At 41.9% G+C, this 25,208-nt stretch overlaps 1 protein-coding gene across 4 annotated transcripts in view; it reads left to right on the top strand.

Annotated features, from left to right (window-relative positions):
* Positions 1–25,208, top strand: part of FSHR (follicle stimulating hormone receptor) — a 165,707-nt gene that overhangs the window by 120,763 nt on the left and 19,736 nt on the right. For 2 of the 4 annotated variants that reach the window (XM_081833529.1, XM_081833526.1), the window contains 2 exons: positions 19,846–19,917; positions 21,107–21,184. The exons of 1 other annotated variant lie outside the window; for it this stretch is intronic. In XM_081833529.1, the coding sequence (XP_081689655.1) occupies positions 19,846–19,917; positions 21,107–21,184 (150 nt within the window). The remainder of the gene's footprint in view (positions 1–19,845; positions 19,918–21,106; positions 21,185–25,208) is intronic. One more of the 4 variants, XM_081833527.1, reaches the window with a different exon arrangement.

Raw genomic sequence — 25,208 nt, 5'->3', positions numbered from 1 at the left:
CTGACTCTTGATTTTGGCTCAAGTCGTGATCTCAGGGTTGTGAGTTCAAGCCCTGCTGGGCATGGAGCCTGCTTAAGATTCTCTCTCTCCCTCTGCCCTTCCCACTTCCCTTGCTCATGTGCACGTGCTCTCCTCTCTCGCTCTAAAAAGGAAAAAAAAAAAAAAGCTATACATACGTAAAATTATTAGTGCCTGTTACCCAGTTGGCTTATTTCATTCCTTCTTTTCTTCTTTCCCTTCCAACTGCCATCTTCCCTTCTTTCTCTCCCTTTCCTCTTAGAAAAAGTCTGAGTGGAATATGGGGGCCACAGAGCCTTTAATAACAGAATAAAATCATGTTAGGGCAAGCAAAGACATCCACAGGAGGACTGCCACTCACATACATGTAATGAGAAGCATTCCTTCAGAGGACAGACCCAAAAAGAAAACCACCCCTACACATACATATTCCATAGTGTTGGATAATAACAGCACGAACAATAGCCAGAATGGTGCGCTGGGAGCATGTGAATAAGGGATGAGGAATCATTGCAAAGTTTGAAATCAAGAGATCTAGAATTAGACCCAATATTGGCCTATACATTATGGTCAACACCATCCACTCTTATTAATAAGGACCCTTAGGTTTCCCTCTACGGGGGTGAGAGCTGGGGAAGAACTTGGGAGGCTGTGGGCATGGAAGGTACAGCCCCAGGGGGAGGAATGGGAACTGTGACCAAATAGAGGGGCCGGGCTATGACTTTGATTCTGGAAGAGGCTAAAATCTATGCCATCAGTCATCAAATCCAACCCCACTCCCCCCCCCCCACCGTGTCCTTTTCTCACTTTGAGGTGTTGATTAGTCCCCAGTCCCACCTGGCTCCCCTGTCAAGTCCAAACAAAGCTGTAGGTGACCAGTTCCAGCCACATCCTTTCATAAGAGGAGGTTATTATTCTCAGAGCATTTGGGAAAAGAACTTGTAAGCAGTTTGGAGGAACTGTGTCATTGTCAAAGTATCCTCCTTGATTACTCTGAGAAAAATATTCATAGAATTCTACAGTGAGTAAAATTCTTTCACATTCACTGGCATGCTGATCTCCATCAGGAAGCGTGGTCCATCTTCAGTCTTTTGACTTTATTGCCAAGGGTGCGCTTTTCCCAGCTGCACAGTCTTCCTTCGGATATGGCACATGGTGACCCTGGGAACCCCAGCAACTCCGCACTCCAACGGCACTTCTACCAGCAATACTTCTATTCGGGGCTCAAGCTGTGGCCCTTTGAAAAATTTTCCATACCGATAAGGGATGTCAATTAGTTGAACCTCTAATCTGAACGAGCCCATAATGGACACAAAGCCCAGCTGAGCTTCCTTCTCCTTCCATGCTTACCTGTGTCTGAGCAGCCCTCATAAATGCCTCACAAACCAGCAGCCAGGTGGACGTAGATGGCTACGGTTTCAGATATTCTTTGGGATGATGAACTACTAGCCTCAAGGCGAAGAAGAAACACAAAATGGATGAAAGAATCCAAAGGGGACCAGTAGGATTGAATACTTGTTTATTTCCTGAAGCCAGGATAAATGTTTATCATCACAGCCACCAAAGCAGGAAATTACAAGGGGTTAGAGGTAAGTTTCCATTTGACTTGAATATCCTAATTGCCACACACACACACAGAAATGTTGTTTTGAAATTTTCAGCACTGATTCCATTTCATGCTGATCATTTGATGACACAGAATTCAAGACAACTGGAAATCAATGTTCTTCATTGCTGCCTTCATACTTCACCGAGGAACCTAAAGTGGTTAGAAAAAAACTCATGAATAAAGAAATGTACTTTGACTAGAAGAATATACATCAAAGGATTCATCTGGGTGCATTTTTTAAGTCAATATTGTATTTGCAGGCAATATTTCTTTCTGTACAGCTCTGCCTTCCTGGAGCTGACCTTTTGTGTATGAAAGATTACCTATTGATCTGTAAATAAGGTTTACACAATATTCTCTTGCCTTTGCATCCTGTCAATGTAATTCTCAGGCAGCTGGATATTGCTCTTTACTTCTCAATAAACCCTAATTCCATCTTAGCAAACCCTTCACACAGCTGAGAAGGGCCCCTCCCGAACTGACAACCATCTTCTACTCACACACAGGCTTGTTAGACCCTCCTTAGGATCCCTGTTAATGGTAGCCATACCATCTGCTTTCTCCAGCCAGGGATAATTCCAGGAGAGTCTTCACTGGGACTCACCCTAGCAATTCAGGCTGTTTCTCCCCATCCCTCCCCTAAGTCCTTCACTCTCTGTTCTGTATTGCTTTCTCATTTCATTTAGAATGAGTAATGAATGTAGCTTCTCTGATGATAAAAGTTGAACCATATGTTGGACATCTCAAAGGACTCAAGAAGCAGCACTGAGTAGTGCCACCTGTCCGGGCTCAGGTCTTGGCTCCCGCCCTTCTCAATTGTGTGACCTTAGGTAATGGTTTTACTTCTCCAAGCTTCAGTTTTCCTTTCTATAAACCAGGAGTAACATTACCTGCACCTTTGTACTGTAGGAAAGAAGTTACTGAGAACAATGACTGACATTTAGAAAATTCTAAGTGTTAGCAATTCCTATTAAACTCTTGCCCCTGTTACTAGCTAAGAGAGCCCACAAAGGAGATTTCATCTCTTTGTACCACAGTTCTCTCCTATGCTTAAAAAAAACAAAGTAATACCTACCTTTTGAGATTGTTGTGAAGATTAATTTGATGATGGTAATGACAGGAGCAGTGATGGTAGGATATTTTCCCCCTCCAGTATTCCTAAAGTTTCTGAAAGCCTTTTTAACTTTTTGTTTTGCAAAGAATCCACTGACCAGTATTCAAATGTGGAAATACATCATTTGTGCTTCTCAAAGGAAAAAGGCATCCTTCTTACTCAACTCCTGACATATCCAGAAAGGTCCTTCCAAACAAGCAAAACTGCATTACCCTTCAGCGTTCTAATGGAGAGCTCCTGACCCCTCCTCTTAATGTTTATTTTCAATACCTGTTGTCCACAATATCCCTTTGCCATCTCCGTAAAAATTAATTCCAGTTCTTCACACCACCAGCTGGTTGCATTATGCTTCCCACTTTTATGTTGATTTACAGTTTAATACTTTTTATCATACTTTATTGCATTGGAACCTCACACCAATCCAAGAAGTAGGCAGGGTAGTAAAAGTCCATGCATTTTGCAGCAGTAAGCTGGCCTTGCCTGTAGTCCCTGATTGCAGGGCTCTTCTGACAGGAATGTGCAGTGTCCCTGTGAATTGGAGTATTCTGTGTGTACGGCAAAGTTTGGCTCTCTATTCTGATGGGAAAAGGACCATATGAGGGTTTTTAAAAGTATGTACATAGTGGTAAGGATTGGTGACTCCCCTTTTCTCCTCCATCATTTTGGATGTGAATTGGCCAATAAATAAAAACTCATTCAATCATTCAACAATTGAGCTCATACTATATCCTAGGCTTTGTAATAGTTGTTGGGTATACAAAAAGTGCCAAGACAGATGAAGCCTCTGCCCTGATGGAACTTAGATTCTAGTTGAAGAGACAATGTTGGATAATGTTAGGTGGTGTTAGTAGTACACAGAAAGATAAAGCAGGCCAAATAGAGAGTAATGTTTTAGAAAGGGGGTGGTTAAGAAAGGATGGAGGGGATGGCCTTGTGAGAGATATAGGAGACATCTATGGTGGCTATCAAGGAGCTCAGTCTTTTGTGGAGAAAAGGCTAGCTAGCATCCATTAATCCTTGGCAATAACACATCTGTAGAGCTGTGCGGTACTGGTCATATGTGAGAGGACTGACCCAATGCTTTGGGCTGGAGTAATCAGGGGACACTTCATGGGGGTAGGCAGCACTTAGCTGCAACTTGAGGGATAAATAAAGTTTGGAAAGACAGAAAAGAAGGATGAACCATGAGAGACTATGGACTCTGAGAAACAAACTGAGGGTTCTAGAGGGGAGGAGGGTGGGGGGATGGGTTAACCTGGTGATGGGTATTAAAGAGGGCACGTTCTGCATGGAGCACTGGGTGTTAAGCACAAACAATGAATCATGGAACACTACATCAAAAACTAATGATGTAATATATGGTAATTAACATAACATAATAAAATTAAATTAAAAAAACGAAGGAATTTCCTGTGAAAAAAAAGAGATGAACAAATGCATTTAAAGTAAAAGGACCATGAAGCAGGCAGATGAAGGGGGAGAAACTGAGTCCCAGCTAAAAAGAAGATACACACTGAGGACGACGACTGCATTAAGGTAGATTGGGTTTGGTAAGATTAGAAAAAAGAAATTAAGGTAGGGGAGTTCAGGCCTACTACCATAGTAAAGAGTAAGCCATAAGAGATTTTGAGCAGCAGAGTGACAAGATGACAATGATTTGGGCTGTAGATTGACCAGGAGGAGGGTACAGACTATACACTCAAGGGAGACCTGCTAAGGGGCAACTTCTGTAATCCCAGGGTACAGTAATGGTGGCACCTGGAGGACTGGGGAGGCATGGTTCAACTGGGGACACATTTCCAAAAAAGAGATATGTGATTTACGTCTAGGTGAGACATGGACCCAAGGGACTGCAGGGATTTCGACCCTCACCTCTAGTAACCCCCAAAGCCTTCCTTCTCCCATGCCTCCCCTAACCACCTCCCACATAGAACCATCCTGCAGATGGGGCCAGAAGTCCTTTTACACAGGGGCTGGTGATTATTGGAAAGAAATTATTAGCTATCTCCCTGGCTGTCAGTATTGTAAGGATCTAAGGACGTTGTCATGACTACAGAAATGTTTGGGCACAGTGGAAATTATACAATTGTTTCTTTTATCAGTTAGATGTCTAGCAGAGCCAACTCTGCCTGCCATTGTCAATGCTAGGAAAACTATGGTCAGATTTTCCTTCTGAAATGCTGAAGTTCAGGATGAGATTTCAGCCTGAGCATGTCAGTTCAAGGAGGGCAAAAACCTCCTCTTAACTGAGGGCCTGATCATCAAGAAGGTGATGTTTTCATACTGCTCACCTCCCCTCCTCATTCCTCTAACCTGTTCCCTGTGTTTTCTCCTACAAGAAGCCTGGGTCTTTTCCATCAGCAAGACTATTACTTGATCCATCAGTGTACATCAATATGTTCAGGTCTTGATGTTCTTCTTCCTAGAGGAATTTCCATTTTTAAGAGAGATGCCTAGAAAAGGCAATGTGAAACCCAAGAATTGATAATGATAGACTCCAGGTATGGAGGTTTCTGGAGGGACACATAAGTCCCAAAGGATCCACCCCAATAGCATGTAGACAACCATACTCAGCCCACTTGTGGATTCTCTGAATTGTTTTCTCATTGCATATACCTTCTCATGAGGTAGGTGTGTCCTCACCTCGTTAATTCTGAACTAAGGCCTGTCTGTCATCACCAGAAGTCAGATGTAAAGACAAGTCTAGCGAGGGTTCAGAGAGAAACAAGTCTCAGATGAGCTGTGTGAAGCTCAGCCCTGATGTCTTCCTCAGTGCTAGCATAGCTCCCACTTCCCCCGACAGTGATGACTGATCCTTTTAGGTCTCAGTTTCTTCATCTGCAAAATGGACATAATATGCTTAAAGAGGTTAATGAGAAGAGAAAACTGGACTACACATCCTCTAAGATCTCTTCTAACTCTCTAGTCTAAACCGTGATCTTCACAAATCTGGGGCTCCCGGTGTGGCTGCCGGTTCAGCCTATTCAGACCCAGCATGAGGCACCTTGCATGGAAGGAGAAATTCTTTCTGCAAATGGGAAAATACAGCATCCTGCAGAACACCGTATTTCCCAGATCAGGCTCCTCTTCTCTAGGATTCACATAGACCTTTCAAGAGCTGAGATCCTCCGGGTACATTAAGAACTTAAACCAGCTAGAGATTTACCCTTAAATTAGGAACAGCAGCTGCTCAACTCCTGGAATTAAAGGACAGGCACAGGATCCATCACTGCCACTTCAGTCCCTCACACATGAGCATAGCCAGCCTCAGCAGAGGCCGGGAGACCATAGAAGTGGGGGTGAGGCTTAAAAGGCAGACAGCAGTCGGCAGCCGCTGGAGCTGGCCTGGGAGGGCCAGATCCCAGCAGGGGCTGCCTCAGGCACAGGCAGGAGGAGCGACAACTCCAACAGCAAACCTGAAGGGCATCAGGCAAAGCAGCACCTCCATGAAAAATGAACTCCTGCCTCATCTCCCACCACTGCAGTCTCAATGTTGGGAGGTTTAAAGGGTGTTTTTGTCTTTTGCAGACGCTTTTACATTTGCAATTATCCCTGGGAGACACCACACATTAAGAGGTTGGAGCTAACACAGGACTCTCCCTAAGGATTGGGGGCAGCCCCTGGAGGCCAGGATGGGCAGCTGGGGCAGGCAGGACAAAGACGGAGAGAGGGCGACACAAGAGAACTCTAGTTACCAGATTCTGTGCTACTCCAAGGTGGGAACTAGATTGTCTTCATAGCTAGATCCCCAACTCCGGGCATTAAAAAAAGAAAAAAAGGCACTCAGCTCTTCATTTTTCCTTTTAGAGGATGCTGGCTGTGCAGCTCTCATGCACCTGGTTCTCGCCTCCCTTTAATACCTGTTGAGGGACCCACTTTTTCCTTGCTGCCCTCATTTATCTCATCTGCTTTTTCTTTCACAATGTGTGTTCGTAGGCTGTCGGCTAAGAACAAAGACATGAAAACCTAGGCATGTTCTAGCAGAATGGCCCCGCTGCTCCCAAACTCTCGACATGCCCATCTGGGAAGAGGTCTTCCCCAGGCATGGGTGCAGAAGGAACGCAGCCCAGGGGACTCAGCTCAGGACTGGGGAGCAATGAAGTGGCGGGAGATGTCACCACCTGAGTCTGCTGTCAAAAAATCCATAGTAAGGGCTGTGTTTAATTCATCTCTGGGCCCCCATGGGGCACAGGGTTTGCACATAGTAGGCCCTTAATGAAAATGCAGGTCTGAGTTTGAACCTGTCCATCTGGGTAGGGGAAGGGAAGAAGCTGCTGTTTTTAGAGGACTATCTGAGGGCATTACGGAGTGTGAACGCTGAAGTGACAAATGCTTTAAGGAAGAATATCTTCATCTGCAGCAGACATTACAAAAATGTTCTGCTGTGGCTTAATCATGAGTTCACCCACAGAGAACACCCTGCAAAAAAAACGTTCAGTTCAAGAGGCAGTGAGCTCCTCCCTCACCAGTTTGGGTTTCAAAGATAGCAGTGCAAGGAAGACAGCAGGATGTTTGGGGGGGTGGGGGCTGTGGGGAAGAAATCAGGTGACTCCCCCCCCCTTTAACCAAGGTCAACCATCGAGGTCTCTTTGGACAAGGAACAAACCACAGGAGCCAAGTGGACACAGAGTCAATCTGCAAGACACCAAGAAGAGCCATAGACCCAGCTTCCAGCCCTGGTCCTGCCAGTGAGAACCAGACCCCTCTGGGCCTCAAGCACAATGAGGAGAAAAACCATGTTCCTCTCTACTTCCAAAGGTTGTCATAAAGAAGGAAAAGAAAGGGAGAAGATAAAACGGTATGGGACTGCTTTTAAAGTCTGAAGCAGCAAAAAGAGCAAGAACTGCTAACTGGAAGAGGCTCTGATGGATGATATGGGGATGGGTAACAGAAATTGTAACTTAGAAAGAAAGCACTTGCACTTAGTATTAGTTGATACAGTCTTACAAAAGTCCTGCGAGAGGGGCACCTGGTTAGCTCAGTCGTTAAGCGTCTGCCTTCGGCTCAGGTCATGATCCCAGGATCCTGGGATCGAGCCCCGCATGGGGCTCCTTGCTCAGCGGGAAGCCTGCTTCTCCTTCTCCCACTCCCCCTGCTTGTGTTCCCTCTCTCGCTGTGTCTCTCTCTGTCAAATAAATAAATAAATAAATCTTTAAAAAAAAAAAAAAAAAAGTCCTGCGAGATATTTTCTGATGGCGCCACTTTATGGGTGGTAAATTTGAGGTTCATGGATGGTGACTGAATTGCCCAACCTCACAAAATGTGATTAAGAAACGATCCTAGGGCACGAAAAATAGGGAAACTGGTATTTATTGAGCATCTATTCATCTCATCTAACAATCTTCCAAAAATAGTATGCGTGTATCTTGCCCAATTTACAAATGAGGATTTTGAAGCTCAGAGATTATGTACTTGATAGAATGGAAGCCAAGAATGCCTGCCTCCAACCCAGTTCATCCCACTTTCTGGCACACCACAGCGGGGAAGGTGTAGAGCATGGATGAAGCCAACATAATGTACTCAGTGTTCTGAGCACAAGACTGACACCTTATTAATGTTTGCCATTTGGAACTTGTGATCATCTACTCAGGCTGAGTCAAAGTGTACCTAAGAAATAACTTCCTAATAATTAATTTTAGAAATGAGTCGTGAGGAAGGGTGTGCAAACTGTTTAAAATATTAACTCTTTTGTGACTCCCCTATGTATTTTAAAAGTAACTGCTTGCCACAAATTGGTAGCTTGATTCAAGTTATTCTTACATTGGCATCCAAGCAGGTCCCAAAAGGTTGCCACTTGGCAGTGCTGTGTTGGCAGTGAATTTAACCTAGAGAGAACTTAAGATTTTAAAAGTCCTTATGTAGCCAATGTGCTATAACAGAAAGAACATTGCAGGAAAGGCACAGGACCCAGAGTGCAGAGTTCAGATGCCATTTCTTCCACTTTCTAGCAGACCAGTCAAGAAAAACGGAGGCTTCGAAAGTTTCAGTTATCCATAAAATGGAGCTAATAATACTACCTTTCTCCTAGAGTGTGAGCAGGACTAAAGGATTTCCATACAGGAAGGCCTTTATAATGTGGCCTAACCCTTGCTAAGGTAATTGGTTAACTATGTGTTAACTATGATTCTTTCTGGTTTGAGTCTAGAAATACGATTTTTTTTTAATGTCTGTGAGCACTGCCTCCCTTATCTCTAAGATACGAATCATAATCATGCTCATCTCAGAAACTCACTGTCAGGTCACATGACATAACATGCAATAGCTTTGTCAATCATATGTGCTACACACATGTAAGCCAAGGTCTGTTCCAGTCCTTCCTTCATCAGAGACACATCTGGATCAGAACTGTGACCTGTGTAACCAGCTCTTAAGACTGCAGCTACTTCCCAAAGTAGTCCTCTGGTCTACTGTCATTGTAGTCAGTCTCTCACCTGGTCCAAGTCAGACACTGGTCTCTACGTCCCCTAAGCAGGAAGAGACGGCTATAAAACCTGCCACTTGGTCTTCTTCAAGTCCCTTTCTCAACCTATGTGAAGCAGCTAGCCACCCCCACACTTCCTCATGGAGGGGCATGGGAAGGGCCTATTCACAATCGTCCCCAGATGCCCTTCTTGCAAGATCTCTACACCATTTTTGTGTTCAATTTGCATGAGAGGTTAAGAACTATGTAACTGGAATGTAGCATCTCTCATCCCTTGGTGTCTCAGGCAAAACCAACATGGATATCCTGTTACGTGAGATATGCCCTAGCTAAGGATACAAAGGTATCCTACAGCATGCTCTGAATTGGAAGCACAAATAACATCAACAGTGACAGCTAGCTGCACATTAGCCCATCATAAACTTTAATTTTTTTTTACATTCAGGCCCGTTTTGTCTAATATTTTTCTTGTTTCCTTGATTCAGTTTGCCATTAGAGCATATGATTTTTTTGTACCCAGCCATGGTATGTGTAGAGGTTAATAGTTGGGCTGGGAGCATGAATCTTACTCTGTGGCTAACATATTCCATACAATTTTAGAGGAGTTACTCAGATTCTTACCTTACCTCTCAAGGTGGTCATCTAAAGGGGGCCACCCTAAAAGCTCTGAAGATGCAAGTAGAAAGTGAGCCAAAGTTCACTTGACACAATGATCCCTCCTTGGGTTCAGCTAACTTGCTGGAGTGGCTCATAGAACTCAAAGAAACATTTTGCTTACTAGCTACCAGCTTATCATAAAGGGATATAACTCAGGAACAGCCAGATGGAATAGATGTGTAGGGCAAGGTGTGAGGAAAAGATTTAGAGCTTCCATGACCACCACTCTCTCCAAATCTCTACATGTTCATCAACCCAGAAGTTCCGCACAATGAAGGGGGACAAACATGAAATATTTGTTTCTTATTACAAATTTCAGTATCAGGCCCCGGATGAAGCAACCCTTCCAGGCATTTAGTTGGACAGATTTCCAGAGGTAAGGAGCCAAGTGCTTAGCTATGCAGTCCATTCATTCCTCTGTGGCAACCTTCATAATGAATGACAGTCAGTCATTATGCTAAGCCTGATAATATTAACAGCCCCAAATTTATAGAGTCAGAAAGATGTGGACTCAACCTCCAGCTCTTCCCTCCTTATGTGTAGCTTTGTGAAAATTACTGGACCTCTATCAGCTGAGCCTCCTCCGCTCTGATATGATTATGGTAATGATATCTGTCTCCTAAGGTAGAGAAGAGGAATAAATAAAACGATCAATGTTAAGTGCTTGGTGTGGTGCCTGGTGCATAGGAAATGTTCAATAAATGTTGACCATTATTATTATTAATCCTATACCTATCGAGAGCAACACAAATCTATTACCATTTCCACCTGGCAGCCCTTCAGAATTACAGGCTTCTTTTTCCAAGCAAAATATCTTACACATTGGACAACATGGTCTTGATTCTTCACCCCATCAGGGAAGAAAAAAAAAAAAAAAGCAAACATACATCCCCAAATAACCTTATTTATAAAGTAGATACACATACAATTGCAGTATTAATGTGCACATGACAAAATATACACAAAAAATATTTTGAAGCATGAAACCAAGATGAATAAATAATACGCTTTTAAGTTTACATCTTGTCTCATTATATAATATTTTATATGGCACAAAAAGCCTATTTTGCTCTCACTAATTATGGTGAAAATATTTTTAGAGAAAGCAATGTCATAGGATGTGCTTCATTATTTTTTAATCCTTAGTTTAACACTGGAGAAGCAGCTCACAGGTCGTATCAATACTAGCTTTCAAGGTCTGTCAAAGTTGAGAACAAAGTGTCACTAAAATAAGTAGATCTCATGGAAGACGAGCCTACAGCAGTACTCTGAGTCATCAGACTCAGTGTTCAATCCTATACTTTCATGCTAATGTGTTTATGAAATTCAGGTAGGAAATTTTCTTCCCTAATGTCAATCAGATGTTCTTACAAACTACCTGGAAGATACTGCATTTTTATATTTCCAGTGAATGTGTTCAAAACCCAGTGAAAAAACTTGAACAGGTTAGGAAGTTGTTTCCATAATTTTAAAAATATATGAGTTTTCATCAATGATGACATGTATCATTTTCAGCAATAAATTGTTTCCATTCTTTTTTTTCCAAATTGTCCCTACATAGCATAAATTTCTTCAAATGCATTGTTTTCCTCCTCATTATTAATATATCACCTTTCCGGGGTGCCTGGGTGGCTCAGTTGGTTAAGCAACTGCCTTCAGCTCAGGTCATGATCCCGGGGCCCTAGGATCAAGTCCCGCATTGGGCTCCCTGCTCAGCAGGGAATCTGCTTCTCCCTCTGCCTCTGCCTGCCACTCCCCCTGCTTGTGCGTGCTCTTTCTCTCTCTGTCAAATAAATAAATTATTTAAAAAATATATATATATATATCACCTTTCCCTTAAAGAGACAAATCTAAAGTGCCTAATTTAAAAATATCTGCTCTGTAGCATTATTTCAAATTCATTTGTTATCACAGAAAATATAAACCTATTTGGATCACTTTTATTTTTGTTAAAAATGTCTAAGTCTTCAATTTTGTCAATTCTTTGCAGTAATTTTCCTTGAGATGACCCACAAACTTCTAGGTGATAATATAATCAGGACCCAGAAACACAGAATCAGACAGGCAAGAAGGTTGATTCAGGCACCTTTATCAGAAGTAGCCAAAGGAAATTAGAGGGCGCAAGAAGAATCTGGGAAAGGTAGCTGTGGCTTCCTGGTGTTGCAACAGAGTACAAGGAGCCTCGGGCAGCAGATAACAGACCCACCCGCTCTGGCATCATGAAGGTCCCACAGGGACAACATTGACCTGGATGTGGAAATGCCATTTCAGTACCCATGAGAACTGGAAAGAAGCAGGACATGGTCCAGGTCCTAGGGGAACCTGGAAATCATGCAGGGTCTTGGTGCAACTGGAATACAAGGCTGGAGAAAGACCAAGAACAGTGCCTGAACATGGTGCTAAGGTTTCCTGTAAGGTGCATCTTATCATTTCCCTGAGTACAAGATGAAGGATCAGAGTCATAGAGACATCACCTAATGCTCTTAAGGCCCCACGTCTTGAACCCAGATCCTCTAGCACTGGAGATGCTAGTTTCAAAAGCTTTGCTCTATGCTCTAAGAAGAGGACCAGAGCCTGATTATTAAGCCAGGATATTAGGTCAAAACAGAATATGCAGCCACGTTAACAGGGCTGAGCTCTTTAAAATCCTGCTCTTGGGCTCATTAATTCCGCCCCCATTACTAAAGAGTCTATTTTCCATGGAGGCTGGCGGGGAGGGGGGGGCAGAGTTTAAGCTGAGTATGTGTTAAATGGACCCAGTTTTTGAAGTTAGGAGATGGGGGAGGCAGGAAACCAGGCTCTCCACTATCTCATGTAATTCTTTACATAAAGTCATTGTACAGAGAAACTGAGGCTCTGAAAAAGCAAGTGAAGTACTCAGTATCGTCCAGCTGGTAAGAGGAAAGGCATTCAAGTCCAGGGTCCCTAATGTTAAGTACAAGCCCCTTTTCATTGTACCACAGCTTCTTACACACTGCCATCTAACTCCAAGATTGTGGGATTCTACCTAACAATCTTTACTTAGTGATTCAGAGAGTACACATTAGCTAGCTAGCATCTTATATAGTGGTGACGTATGTAAAAATTCAAATTCCCAATTGGTAAGGCTCTGTGGTAAATAGAAATCTCAGTATCAGTGAGCCCAAGATAAGAAGTCTTTTCGTGTATTAATCAAGCACAGTCTATTCTCCTGCTTATCCATCATTGGATAACTATCTTCTCCCAGAGTGGTCAGGAGGAAGAAGTTCATTTTATCTAGGAGACTAAATAATATAATTAAAATGTAAAAAGAAAAAAAAAAAAGACTCAATTAGGTGCAAACAAATTCCCTATCATGGGAAACCAATTAGAAGGTAGAAAAAGGAGTTCAATTTCAACAATCAGCCTTAGCTTGTAGGAAATGTGCTTTGGCAAAAATTATAGACCCCTAAACCTGAACACATAATTGGCAGTATACCCTTCCTAAATCAAATTTGCCTAAAGCATCTCAATTGGGCCCTCCGGTCCCTGGCATGAACTCTATTTCGGCCTCAGTTCACAGATTAAAAGAGCTGATTCGCACAGTCTCAGAACTGATCATTCCCTGCCAAGAATTGTATTCTTGGCTAGCATGTGTGATGGAGAGGGTCTTTCTTTCCTGACTTTTCTCAGTTCAGTGGATTATGCATTAGGGTCTCAACCACCAATTGGTTTGTCCTGACCACCACTATTAAGCCCAGTGTTATGGGATGGTGAAAACATGGGCTACCTCTGCTCAGAGAGTCCTCAAGTCATACTTCCTCTTTCAGGACCTTAAGGTCCACATTCCCCTACGTAGTTGTAAAGGTCCTTAAGATACTGCCTCCTCCTTCCCTGTCTGTTCCATCTTCCTCTGTTCCCCCACAGCCCTCCTGTGGTCAAGCCACTTGCATTCACTTCTCTCATTCAGGCCAATAAAGCTCTATACTCACCCAGAAATCTGGTTTTCTTTCCTTCCCACAAGAAGTCCTCCATGACTGTTCCAACCCACATTGTTCTCCCCTTCTCTGAATTCCTAAGACACTCAATAAGTAACATACGGTTTAGCACTATACCAGTCTGAGTATTTCATCTGTACTAGCCTGAACTCAATTCACCTGCAAGCTTTCTGAAGCCAGGAGATGGTCTTTGGTATGCTCTCTTGGATGGGACAGAGGTTGTATGGAAGGAAGGCATATAGTCCAAAGCAATACAAGTAAGAGCACACACAGTTTTAGAGACAACGACTCATTAATAAAAGCACTAATGATGTTTACAACAATGAGCCTCAGAGCTGTGGAGTCACCTGTCCATAAAAGGCAAGTATAGCACTTGCTTTGGCAGCAATATACTAAAAGGCAAGCCCATTATCTTGTTACGTGGCAGCACATAGTGGGAATTTTTCCCATCAATAGAAGGAACCTCACTAAGTTCACCCCAACAGAAGCAGTGCCCATTTTCATTCCTGTGACCTAAAGATTAGCAACAGTTCAGCATGAAAGGTGTTAACACTAGCTCAGAATGTGAAACTCGCTGTTGAGAGGGGATAACTGTAAGCTTTTCTTTAGAAGATCCTTTTGCAGAACTTAAATTTGCTGACATTTTACCCTCAGGCCTTTACCTGTTTTTGAAGATAAACCACAGTTGAGTGAATCAAAATAATTTTGCAGCAGTCATTTGACCAAAGCAAACCCATTGAGATATAGGAGCTCCTAGGTGATTACCCACTTCCAGCCTCCATCAGACATGAATTTATTGGTCAAAGGGGAAAAATGAATTGAAAATTAAGTGTTCGTTCGAACTCCATTTCCCGAGTTATCTCGGGGTTATGGAGAGTCTTAGCTATAGAGTTATCACCAATAATCCATCTCACTAGATGGTCACTAGATCTTCTTAAGTGTCTTAAACCTAGCAGTACTGGAATAATTTTAACCATTTTGCTGTGTATTTTCTATAAAAACCAAAGATTTCAATGTGCAACTATAGACATTTACAGATATCCCTTAAGTATCGTGGCTTCAGAAGCTCATGCTATTGATATTAAATAATGTACCATTCTCATTGACAATCATAAATTCTTCCCTCTTTCAATGCTGTAGAAGTCATACTCATTCATTAAGAGAGAGAGCCAGGTTACCATCCATATAATGTCAAAAACATCAGGTGTGATGAACACAGGTAGCGAATGATTCCTTTTCTTGTGCTCATCTCTTAACAGCACATAGCACATTGCCTGGCCTGATAAACATCAAGCATATTATATGTGCCAACCACTGTGCCAACACTGAGTTTTCAGGAAAAACATGATTTTTGCATCCATACCATTCACAATCTAGTGGAAGAAAATGATATTAAACAAATAAACACAAAATGTATAGTTTAGAATTTTGATGGGTGCTAAAAAGAAAAAAATGGTAAAGAAGACATGATTATACTGGGACTAAATCAGAGGCCTTAATTTAAATTGGCAGCCAGGGAGCTCTTCACTGAAAAAATGAGATTTGCAACTGACCCCTGAAGCATCAGTTGAGAGAGATCAAGCAAGGACTGGGTGGTGAGCCTTCCATATAGAGCATGTCCAAATGCCAATTTAGTGTATGTGAGGAAATGACTGAAAGCCACTGGGGCTCAAGTGCAGTGGGAGGATGGCATGAGATAGGGTCCAAGAGTAGGTAGTAAGAAATATAAATTCTATAATGGAAATGAACTAAAGAAAAGCAGAAGACTAAAACAATCTGATTTAATTTTTTTTTTTTTTTTAAAGAATGCTCTGTATGGAGAATGGGTTAGAAAAGGACAAGACTATGTGTATGGGAAGCAGGAGTCTATTGCAGAGATCTAGAGGAAAGATGATGATGGCTTATTCTAGGAGGGTATCAGTAGTGTTGGAAGACATTGTATGGAATCAAGAAATCTTTTGGAAATGGAAACTAAGAGGATTTTGAGATGTACTGATGTTGCGGAGTGAGGGTGAAGAAGACAAGTGTAACTGTCACGTTTATAACACACAACTGATAGATGGTAGTGATATTTTTGAGAAAGAATTGAGGAGGAGGGTTTGATGGAAGTAGTGAGTGAACAAATTTAGTTTGCTCTGTCAGTGGGACATTCAGAAGAATATATAAAGAAACTTGAATTAGAGACAGACTATAGCAGTCAGAAGTCAAGTATGAACCTATGAGCTGTCACCATATTGATAGTACTTAAAGCCATGGGAAAGGAGATCTTCCCAGCAAGATTATAAAGAAAAAAGGCAAAAGGCTCAGGGTAAAGATGGAGTCAAAAATAAAAAGGAGTAAGAAGAACAAAAGAGTGCAAAATGACAGAAACTAACAGGAAAGGGAAAAAGTACTGAATTCTCCTAAAAGATGTTTTAAAAAGAGAGAGAATTTAAATTGCTCATTAGATTTATTGGTTATGGATTGGTGCATTTGGCACATAACAAAGTAAGCTCTGGTGGAGAGATGTACCATGAAAAACTTGGAGGAGGTTGAAGAGGAATGGGATAGAAGAAAATGAAGACAAAAGATACAGACAACTCTTTCTAGAAACTTTACAATAAAGGAAGGAAGAGAAACAGGGCAGGCTGGGCTGCAACTGGAAACAGATTTGGAGTAAAGGGTAACAGCAACCAACAGGGAATCTATGTAAATGTGAGATTCAGTGCAAGTTGGTATTTGTCTTAGCCTAGGTGCTCTAAAACATGTCTGAGGAAGGACTTATATGGGAGTAGTTTATTTTTATACTCAAACCCAGAGAAAGAGATTGGATGACTAAGGAGAAGAAAACAAAGAGGGAAAGCCACCTCAGGAATTTATTATCAGCTCATCACCACCAGGTAATGGGGGTTCAATCATGCTAGAGTCCCTCTTAAGTGTCATTTAGAATATATTCAGAATTCTTCACCCAAAGAATGGAAGAGAGGAGTTGACCACTAGTCAAAAGTTGCCCTGTGGGGTATTAACTCTCTTGCACTTCCTGATTTGTATTGTACATGTCTCTGAATGGTAGAGAAGCTTCCTTTAAGTGTCCCACTCAGAGATGGTAGAGAAGTCCAGGGCAAAAAATGAGACAATCAGTACAACTGCAACCAGTGTCTGCCAAGTTAAGTCTGTATGTAGCTAGTTGCTATGGTAACAGCTAGAGTAAAAGATGGACCAAAAGGATGTGAAGCAGGGCACAAAGGTGTCTGACAGAATGTCTACCTTGATATTCATGCACACCACATCCTTTCCAGTCTAGAGAGATGAAATGCATTGTGTCTAGCTCATGACCGAGCTGGCACATAGGTTCTACCGATTCCTGGCCTCCAGACTTCCCTGCATCTGTTTAAGATTAATTACTCTAGGTAGCAGCAATACTGGACAAGTAAATTAACTGAATAAGGATTTTTATATATTCTCGGTGACAGATTCAAGAAATGTTTTGGAAACATCAAGTAACTCAATATTTTATGAGTACATACTACATTCAAAATCTGTACATGGTAGTATAGATTGTCAGAGAATATTAAATATGGTCCTTGCTTTGATATCTCATTAAGGGAATAGTGTATAGACACATGAGAAGAGATCTAAAAATGGCAGAAGACTGGATATGATTAAATAACAAATGTGGAATAGGACTGTGTCAAGCTAGTATATACTTATTTATGGCAATGTTTCTGTTTAGAATGAGTAGAATCTCAGAGATTAGGGAAAGCAACTATGAAAGCCATTTGTTTTGGTAGAAACCTCAAACCCCCAGTATTAGCAGAAACTATCTGGGTAGACAAACTAGAGGTCATTTTTACTTTCTTCTGTAAATGTTTCCATATTTTCCATAACTCCCACAATAAACATGTATTACTTTTATATTCAAAGAGTATTTTTAACATAACCAAAGGATGAGGAACAACTAGAACTCTCACCCATTGCTGATGGCAATGCGTAACGGTGCAGCCACTTTGGAAAATAGTTTGGCAGTTTCTAACAAAGCTAAACATACACTTACCACACAACCCAGCAATCCTACTCATAGGTATTTGCCCAAGATAAAGAGAAATGTTCTCTCTCCCCCTCTCTCTCACATGTGCACAGACATGTGTGCATACACACCACCACCACCACCATCAATGTTTAAAGCAGCTTTTTTTTTAATTATCACAAAAACTGGAAATGACCTACATGTCCTTCAAATGGTGAATGGATCAATTGTGGTACATCCATACAATGGAATCCTATTTAGCAATTAAAAAAAAAAAATGAACTAGGGACGCCTGAGTGGCTCAGTCGTTGGGTGTCTGCCTTCTGCTCAGGTCATGATCTCAGGGTCCTGGGATCGAGCCCCGCATGGGCTCTCTGCTCGGCGGGAAGCCTGCTTCTCCCTCTCCCACTCCCCCTGCTTGTGTTCCCTCTCTCGCTGTGTCTCTCTCTGTCAAAAGAATGAAATCTTAAAAAAAAAAAAAAAAAAAGTGAACTAGTGATACACACCACATGATGGAAGAATGTCAAATGCATTATACTGTGTCAAAGAAGCCAGATTCAAGAAGTTGTGTAATATATAATTGCACTGATGTAACACTTTGGAGAAGGCAAAATTATAGGAACAGAAACTGACCAAAACAGAGGAGGACCATATCAAGGGCTGTTGAGTAATCAAAAGAATTGACCAAGATGGATTCTACATGGATCACCGAGAACCAAGAGGGAATAAAACATCTGAGAACAATTAGAGAAGCCATAGGCAGAATTCACGGACTCTGAATATAGAAGCAAAGATACCACAGTCTAGAGTCATAAACCCAAAAGGACAAATGATCCTTCACAATGATGTATGTACCAGTGAAGATTCTTTAGATTGCAAGTGACCAAGACCAACTCTGGCTTGAGTAAGCCACATAGAAAAGAAAAATGGTGGTGAGAAGGATTCTGAGAAACTCACAAGAGAGGGAAATGCTAAAGACCAGGGTGTCAAACAACTCTCATGTGCCTTGAAAACCTTCACCACTGCTGTGGCAGCCAGGTCCACCCAAATTTCAATCAGCTTAATGCAGGTGCAAGTGGATATCACCTCACCTGGCCTTGCAGACCTCTCATTTCCTGTCCTGGGTCTCCTAACTCACTAGGCACTCATATAGCATGCAAGCCATAAGTAAGGAGTTAACACCATGGGGACACATCTGACCAATAGGAAATAGTAGTCCATGAATAAATGTTTCCCCTTTTCCCCCATTCAGAGCAACAGTTCTGAGATCCATTTTGAAAGTCTCCTAAATCAAGTACTTGGCATTAAGGGCCAGTAACCAGGAGCAGTGGCCAACTCAACAACTTATCTTTGTATTGATTATCTTTCTTCCCCGTTTTATTACTGATGTCACAAACTCTCTAAACTCATTATCAAAGATACCATCTACAGGCCAGGTTTCATGTCAGTCTCTGCTTTCTGGGGAACACAGGCCAAAATAAGCAGACCTTGGGAAGGATCCATTATAGCTCTGGACATTTCAGCTATAGAAATTTATGGACTGTCTCTTAAGGGTGATGTCATCAGTGGACTCAGCGCTAACCAACCTCCAACCACTTCCCAGGAGACAGTCTGATTCAGCGAGATTAGGGTACATGCGTATTCTGGGGTCAAAGGGCATGGAACCTCATGCTCTAATCTCAACAGAATCACTTGGATTGGGGAAGGGGCAGTTCTCCAAAGACTGTGAGAAGGCAGGAAACAAGGGGATGATTTAGGAACACTTTGTTACCTAGTTACAATTTGCTTTTGGATCATGTTAATGTACCTTAAAAAAAAAAAAGAGTATTGTGCATTGTGTCGGAAGTGTAAGTTTCTTTACTCTAAGGAATCAGTATTTTGCTAGACCTTGGTTACAGCCTTAAAATAGAAAATGTAAGCATGCGGCAGCTGTATTACGGGATTTTCTGGTGGGTTTTTCTGCTAGCTCAAAACTGTTACTTTGAATTTGGAAAGCTTATATCATAGTAATTGTTAAGATAGCCAGGTTCTTTTTTTCCTCATTCTAATTCTGTCTCTCTCTAGGTTAATATCCAACACAGGTATTAAGCACTTACCAGCTGTTCACAAGGTTCAGTCTCTCCAAAAGGTTCTACTGTAAGTGTTTCCTTGAGTGTTGACTTAGTAGATGTCTTGCCCAATGGCCTCGGGGCCTATAATATGCACTGCTTAACCTAGATCCTCCAAATAGGTCACTCTGGGTAAGCAGAGGTAGGAAGGCAAGCAGGAAGTACCCTTAGTTTTATCTGAAAGCCCGCTAAGCTCAGTTTGGAGACAGTCAGCAGTCTCCTCAATAAGACCATTTCAACAGAGCCAGCTTGTAGCAAATCAAGAAGGGCCTCCTCTCTTCACTATTTAGTGCTTTACATACCACCCCTACAAATACCATCCTCACCCCAGTCTTCCCTCACCCTCACCTCTTCCCTCCTGAATTCTCATACGACCCTAGGCATAAAGAAACTGGCTGACGATTCACAAATTCACACTGTCAGCAAGATAATCTATTTGCCTTTTCTCAAGACATCTGTATTTTCAAAGAGGAGGGGAAAAGGCCATGTGTAATGCCAAGTTTACTTTCAATAGTGAAATTCTAAGAATCTGGACAGACCCAAAAGGAAATGGTAAGGAAGGGGTATAAAGAGCTAAGGAAAAGGGGGAAGAAAGGAGAGAGGGAGGGAGAGAAAAAGAATCTCTCAACATTTCTCAAATTGTTCCAGGCAGTTTACTACTCCTGCATACAGTGTATTTGTTAAATCTGACCCAACAGGGAAGCTTGATGGGGGATGAGGGACACAACCCAAAAAATGAGACTTTCTCCATCCCTCCGTTCAGAAATAGAATGATACAACTTTTCTGTGACCCAAGGGGAATAGAAGGAAGTAAACTGGCTGTGAGAGGGGGACTGAAATGGGAGGAAGCTAAAGGCCCAAGTATGGTGAATGAAGTTCCATATGGAGGTGAAAGGTCAGCGTTAGTGGCTTTGTCATAGTGAGCAGGCAAGGATAATAAAGGAGTGTATCAGAACCTTAACACGGTGAAATTAGCTAAGAAAATGTCCAGAGACAAGAGACTATGAGAAATTGCAATTTCATTTTTAGGCACTGATAAACTGAAGGTAAATTAGATGTCATTTATTTCCCTAACTTTGAACTCCTCATCTCTCAGAATACTAACTGTTCCAACATTGCCTCAGCTAAAGACCACATCATGCCCAGGAAACAAAATGTGGGGAGGTTACAGGAGTGGAGCTGGCATAAAGACCTAATGTATCTGTACTTTCTTCTAGAGACATTCAAGATAATATCAACATCCACACAGTTGAAAGAAATTCTTTCATGGGGCTGAGTTTTGAAAGTATGATTTTGTAAGTAAAGAAAAAAACTCCAGTGGAGTAACATTTGGTTTCTGATTTAATCATCTTTCCCCTAACAGGATGCTCCTTTTGTGTTTGGGTAACTTTGGCTTTTCACCATTTAAATTTCTGCTTCAGTATTTTTCTCTCATTTCCCATCTTTACATTTCAGAATCACAACATGGAGTCATGTTAATAATTTATGATTCTGCGGTGCGATTCAAATATTTAAAATTGCTCTTTGAAGGATGGTCTCCTGTGAGGCCACATCTGTTCTGAAGGACAGAATAACTCATGCATCAGTAAAGCTAGTTACTGCCTAGCAAGGCTTTTGTTGCCCCAAGAAAAAGACCAAGGAGGAGGCTGAATTGGGGAGATTTTCCCTCATAACCATGCCAAGCAGCTCCTGTTCAACCCCACGCTGGGCGTGAGAGGACCTCTTCTCTCTTGAAGCAATCACGTTTTTTAATGAGCTTGAGTTACTCCCTCTGGCTTTGGGGAAGGTTTTTAAATGCACCCCGTGCCATTAACGGACTCCTTTGCAACCGTTTGTGCTGGTAGCCTGGGTGGCAGTTTATCCACCGCCCAAGATGGCCCAGAAAGAGAGCGCCTCGGGCTACCCAGGTGTCTGTGGGATCTACGGAAGTTAGATAAACAGAATGGCATTTGGGAAACCGGTAACCGCCATTACGTCCGTAAGGAAAACATTTTATCCTCCCACTTCAGAAATTGTTGCATTTTTTAAAAATATACCAGTGTGTGTGCTTAAAAGATGCCATTATGTACAAAAGGTTAAGTTCCAGCCAAGGAATAATTTCAGTCATTTTCAAAACAGTAACATGATTCAGAGAGTACCCAGCAGTATGAGAAAGAAAAGGGGGGGGGAGGGAGGGTGGGGAGAGAAACAGTAGAGACGAGGACATGCTGAAGATTAAAGCTAAGCACAGCATTTGATGTAAATTAATTAGAACAATAGGAAAGGTTGCAAAGAGACTAGCAGAGACATAGCAAGTATGAAGGAAAAAAATTTAAAAATCAAAGGCATGTATTCAGAGTACATGGTATTAGGACAACAATTTTAACTGAGTAATACCTAATCCTTCCCTTTAATACACTCACAACATTCGGAATTTATGTGCACCTGTATTAGAATGAGTCGATGGGGTATGGGAAATATGAGAGAAGGGGAAAGCAAAAGAAATGGATTAAAATATAAACAGAATAAAAAGTGTGCAAAATAAAAGCAATTTTCCTAAAAGGGAAGAAGGAATGATTTACTCTGACTGGCCTGTGACGTGAGGGTTGAAGGAACAGTTAAGAGGGAAAGGTGGCTGAGAAAGGAAGTTGTGTCTAAGATGGAGCTTTAACAGGTAAGTGGGATGTAGCCAGGCAAAGGGCAAGCAGAGGGAACAATCATCAAGGCTATTAAGGTTAAAAAAAAAAAAAGGAGGAGGAGGAAAGATAGAAGGAGTTCGGGGGAAAAGAGGGAATCCCTGAGTAACATCAGCCTGGCGGCTTAGAGCACAAATAGACAGTGAACGGATTGCCAGGCTACATTATGGAAGGAGACTAGTGATAAATGTCATCAGCTGTACCTGGATATCCTGTGCTTCTTTAAATCTTGCTCTCAACATCTTTAAATATAGTGGTTCTAAGTTACTTAATGTTACCATGTGGCAAATCTATTAACAGAGTATTTTATAAAAATATATCATTAAGTGGGAGTGTGCAGACTGCTCGCAGTTTTCTACTATGACACACATTCTTTTTGTCCAGAACGTAAGACAGAAGGCAAGGATCCTGACCTAAAAAGGCCTTACCTCTCCCCAAGTGTAGGCAAAGGACCTGAGGAAATAAGAACTTAGGACACAGCCTCACACACCCAAACCTACAAAGGAAATGTGCAGATCATGGCTGCTCTTTTCGGACTTCTGTTCATGGACACCGCGTGGCTCCCCAGAATTTAGAACATACTCTCCCAAAGAGGAGAGTTTTCTTAAGAGTCAATACTTCTCAGACACGTCTCTAAAGGATAAATTCACTTTTGTGAGAACAAAATCTATTTTTCTTGACCTCAGATGGTCCTTAATCCATAGATAATGGAATTGGAAAATCCATACTCAAGACAGTTTAAGACTCCAGTTGTTCTTAGTTGGGGTGACACATCTGGATGCAGGGGCACCTTCTCCCACTAAGGACATCCAAGTGTGCTCAGAAAAAGCAGTATGGCTAAATGGCACTGACGACTGATAGAGTTTTCTATGCACTGGCACTTTTCAAATCTTGAGTCCCTGTTCTAAAAAAAATTTATCATATATATATATATACACACATACATATACATATATATATCACATGCACACAATTTTTTTAAATAGCCCAATAATAATAAAGGATTATCAGATACTGGGCTAGTGTCTCAGAGGAAAATGAGCAATAAAGGTCCACCATGTTGAGGCCTCTGAGCCCTTTCCCACCCCCGCACTGCAACCACAGGGTCTGAATGGGGAAAACATCGAGCTGTGACTGACCAAAAGAATGGCCTCAATTCAGAAAAAAAATAAAATGAGCCTCCATGTGTATCAGCTCCCACCATGTCCCAGCCATAGGAGAGGCTCCCTCCATGTGCATTTCCTCCTTTCCTCAATTGCTTCCATCTCACTTGCCTGCCCCAGTGAGCTTTAATAGGCTGGGTCCCCCCAGTCCCCTCACTCTTTAGGCTGTGAGCAGATTCTGCTTCTGGAGCCTCCTGAGCCTCTACTGAGGCCACAAACACATAAAGATCAAACAAAACCATGATCCAGTTATTCTTTAGATGATGCTTTGCCCAGGTTTTCCTTGTCATTGTGGTCATTGTCGTCATCGTCATCATCATCATCAGGTTTTCAAACCAGCACTGTATCTCTTAAGAGACTAAGAGTATACATAATCAATGTCAGCTTCTCTTTGTTAGTAGTTTGAGTGTTACAGCCTAATGTAAAGCCCAGGGCCAGAGTTCTGGACATCACTTTTTTTGTATGTGTAATGATCCATCATTGACATCAAAAACTTCCACCCCCTCCCCATATGATGGTATCTGTTGACTGAGAAAAATCCATAAAGACAAAAGGCTACTTCAAATACAGTAATTCTTTTAAATCCATCTATATATTATTTAATCATAGCAAGATCTATTTACAGGAAATTTATGTACAGAAAAATCTAGTCTACAGAAACATAGGTGGAGCCCAACTGGATTTACATACCCCTTTGTGTTAGAGGAAGGGTCAGCCAAATCCAGCCCATGAACTAGTACTGGTTTACACAAGTGAACATTTTGATGACAGGGAACACTGACACTAACCTAAATTAAGCAAGATGGTACCCTGCCCAGAAAAAAAAAGAAAAAAAAAAAATCCATGCTTTTCAATAGACCTCTATTTAAAAAAAAAAAAAAATAGTACTCTATTATTATAAGTTTGGTCAAAACCTTTGTCAACGTTGTTTAGTATGTACCTATATAAAATATCTATGTAGTATTCTCCATTTTGTCTCTTGGCCCACAAAACCTAAAATGTCCTGCCTGGCCCTTCACAGAGAAAGTTTGCTGATCCCTGTGGTTGACTGAAAATCCCAGGGAACTACATCCCACAGGTTAGGGGCAGCTGTCGCAGCAATTCACTACCAGGGACAGGCTGACAAAGACGTGAGCAGGCTAGATAGCTGGGGTCCAGCCAGGGAGTTGCAAGGCAGGTGGGATGCGGGGGTACACAGCCACTCTTTGGCCATCAGAACCCACCAAATGGTTGCTGAGGTTTTAAAAAGATTTACCTTGCTCCTGTCTGGATTTTTTTATGTAAACTGGTTTTCAGGAGGAAGGAGAAAAAACATACGGTTGCTGTCCTGTGATTGTAAGTGTTTCTAGCTACCCATTGCAAGCCGGAAAATAAAAGTCCAGAATATGCAGGAGCCTCTCGGGGTCAGCTTTTCAAACACTGTTATTTGTAAACCCACTGAGCCTGACAAGGAAAAGGATCTGACAGCAAATCAAGAGCAG

The sequence above is a fragment of the Leptonychotes weddellii genome, chromosome 10 (assembly GCF_054177405.1).
Source record: "Leptonychotes weddellii isolate Sample4059 chromosome 10, ASM5417740v2, whole genome shotgun sequence".
Classification (NCBI taxonomy): domain Eukaryota; kingdom Metazoa; phylum Chordata; class Mammalia; order Carnivora; family Phocidae; genus Leptonychotes; species Leptonychotes weddellii.
Note: the sequence above shows the minus strand (reverse complement) of the source record. Positions and strands in the feature narration are given on the sequence as shown.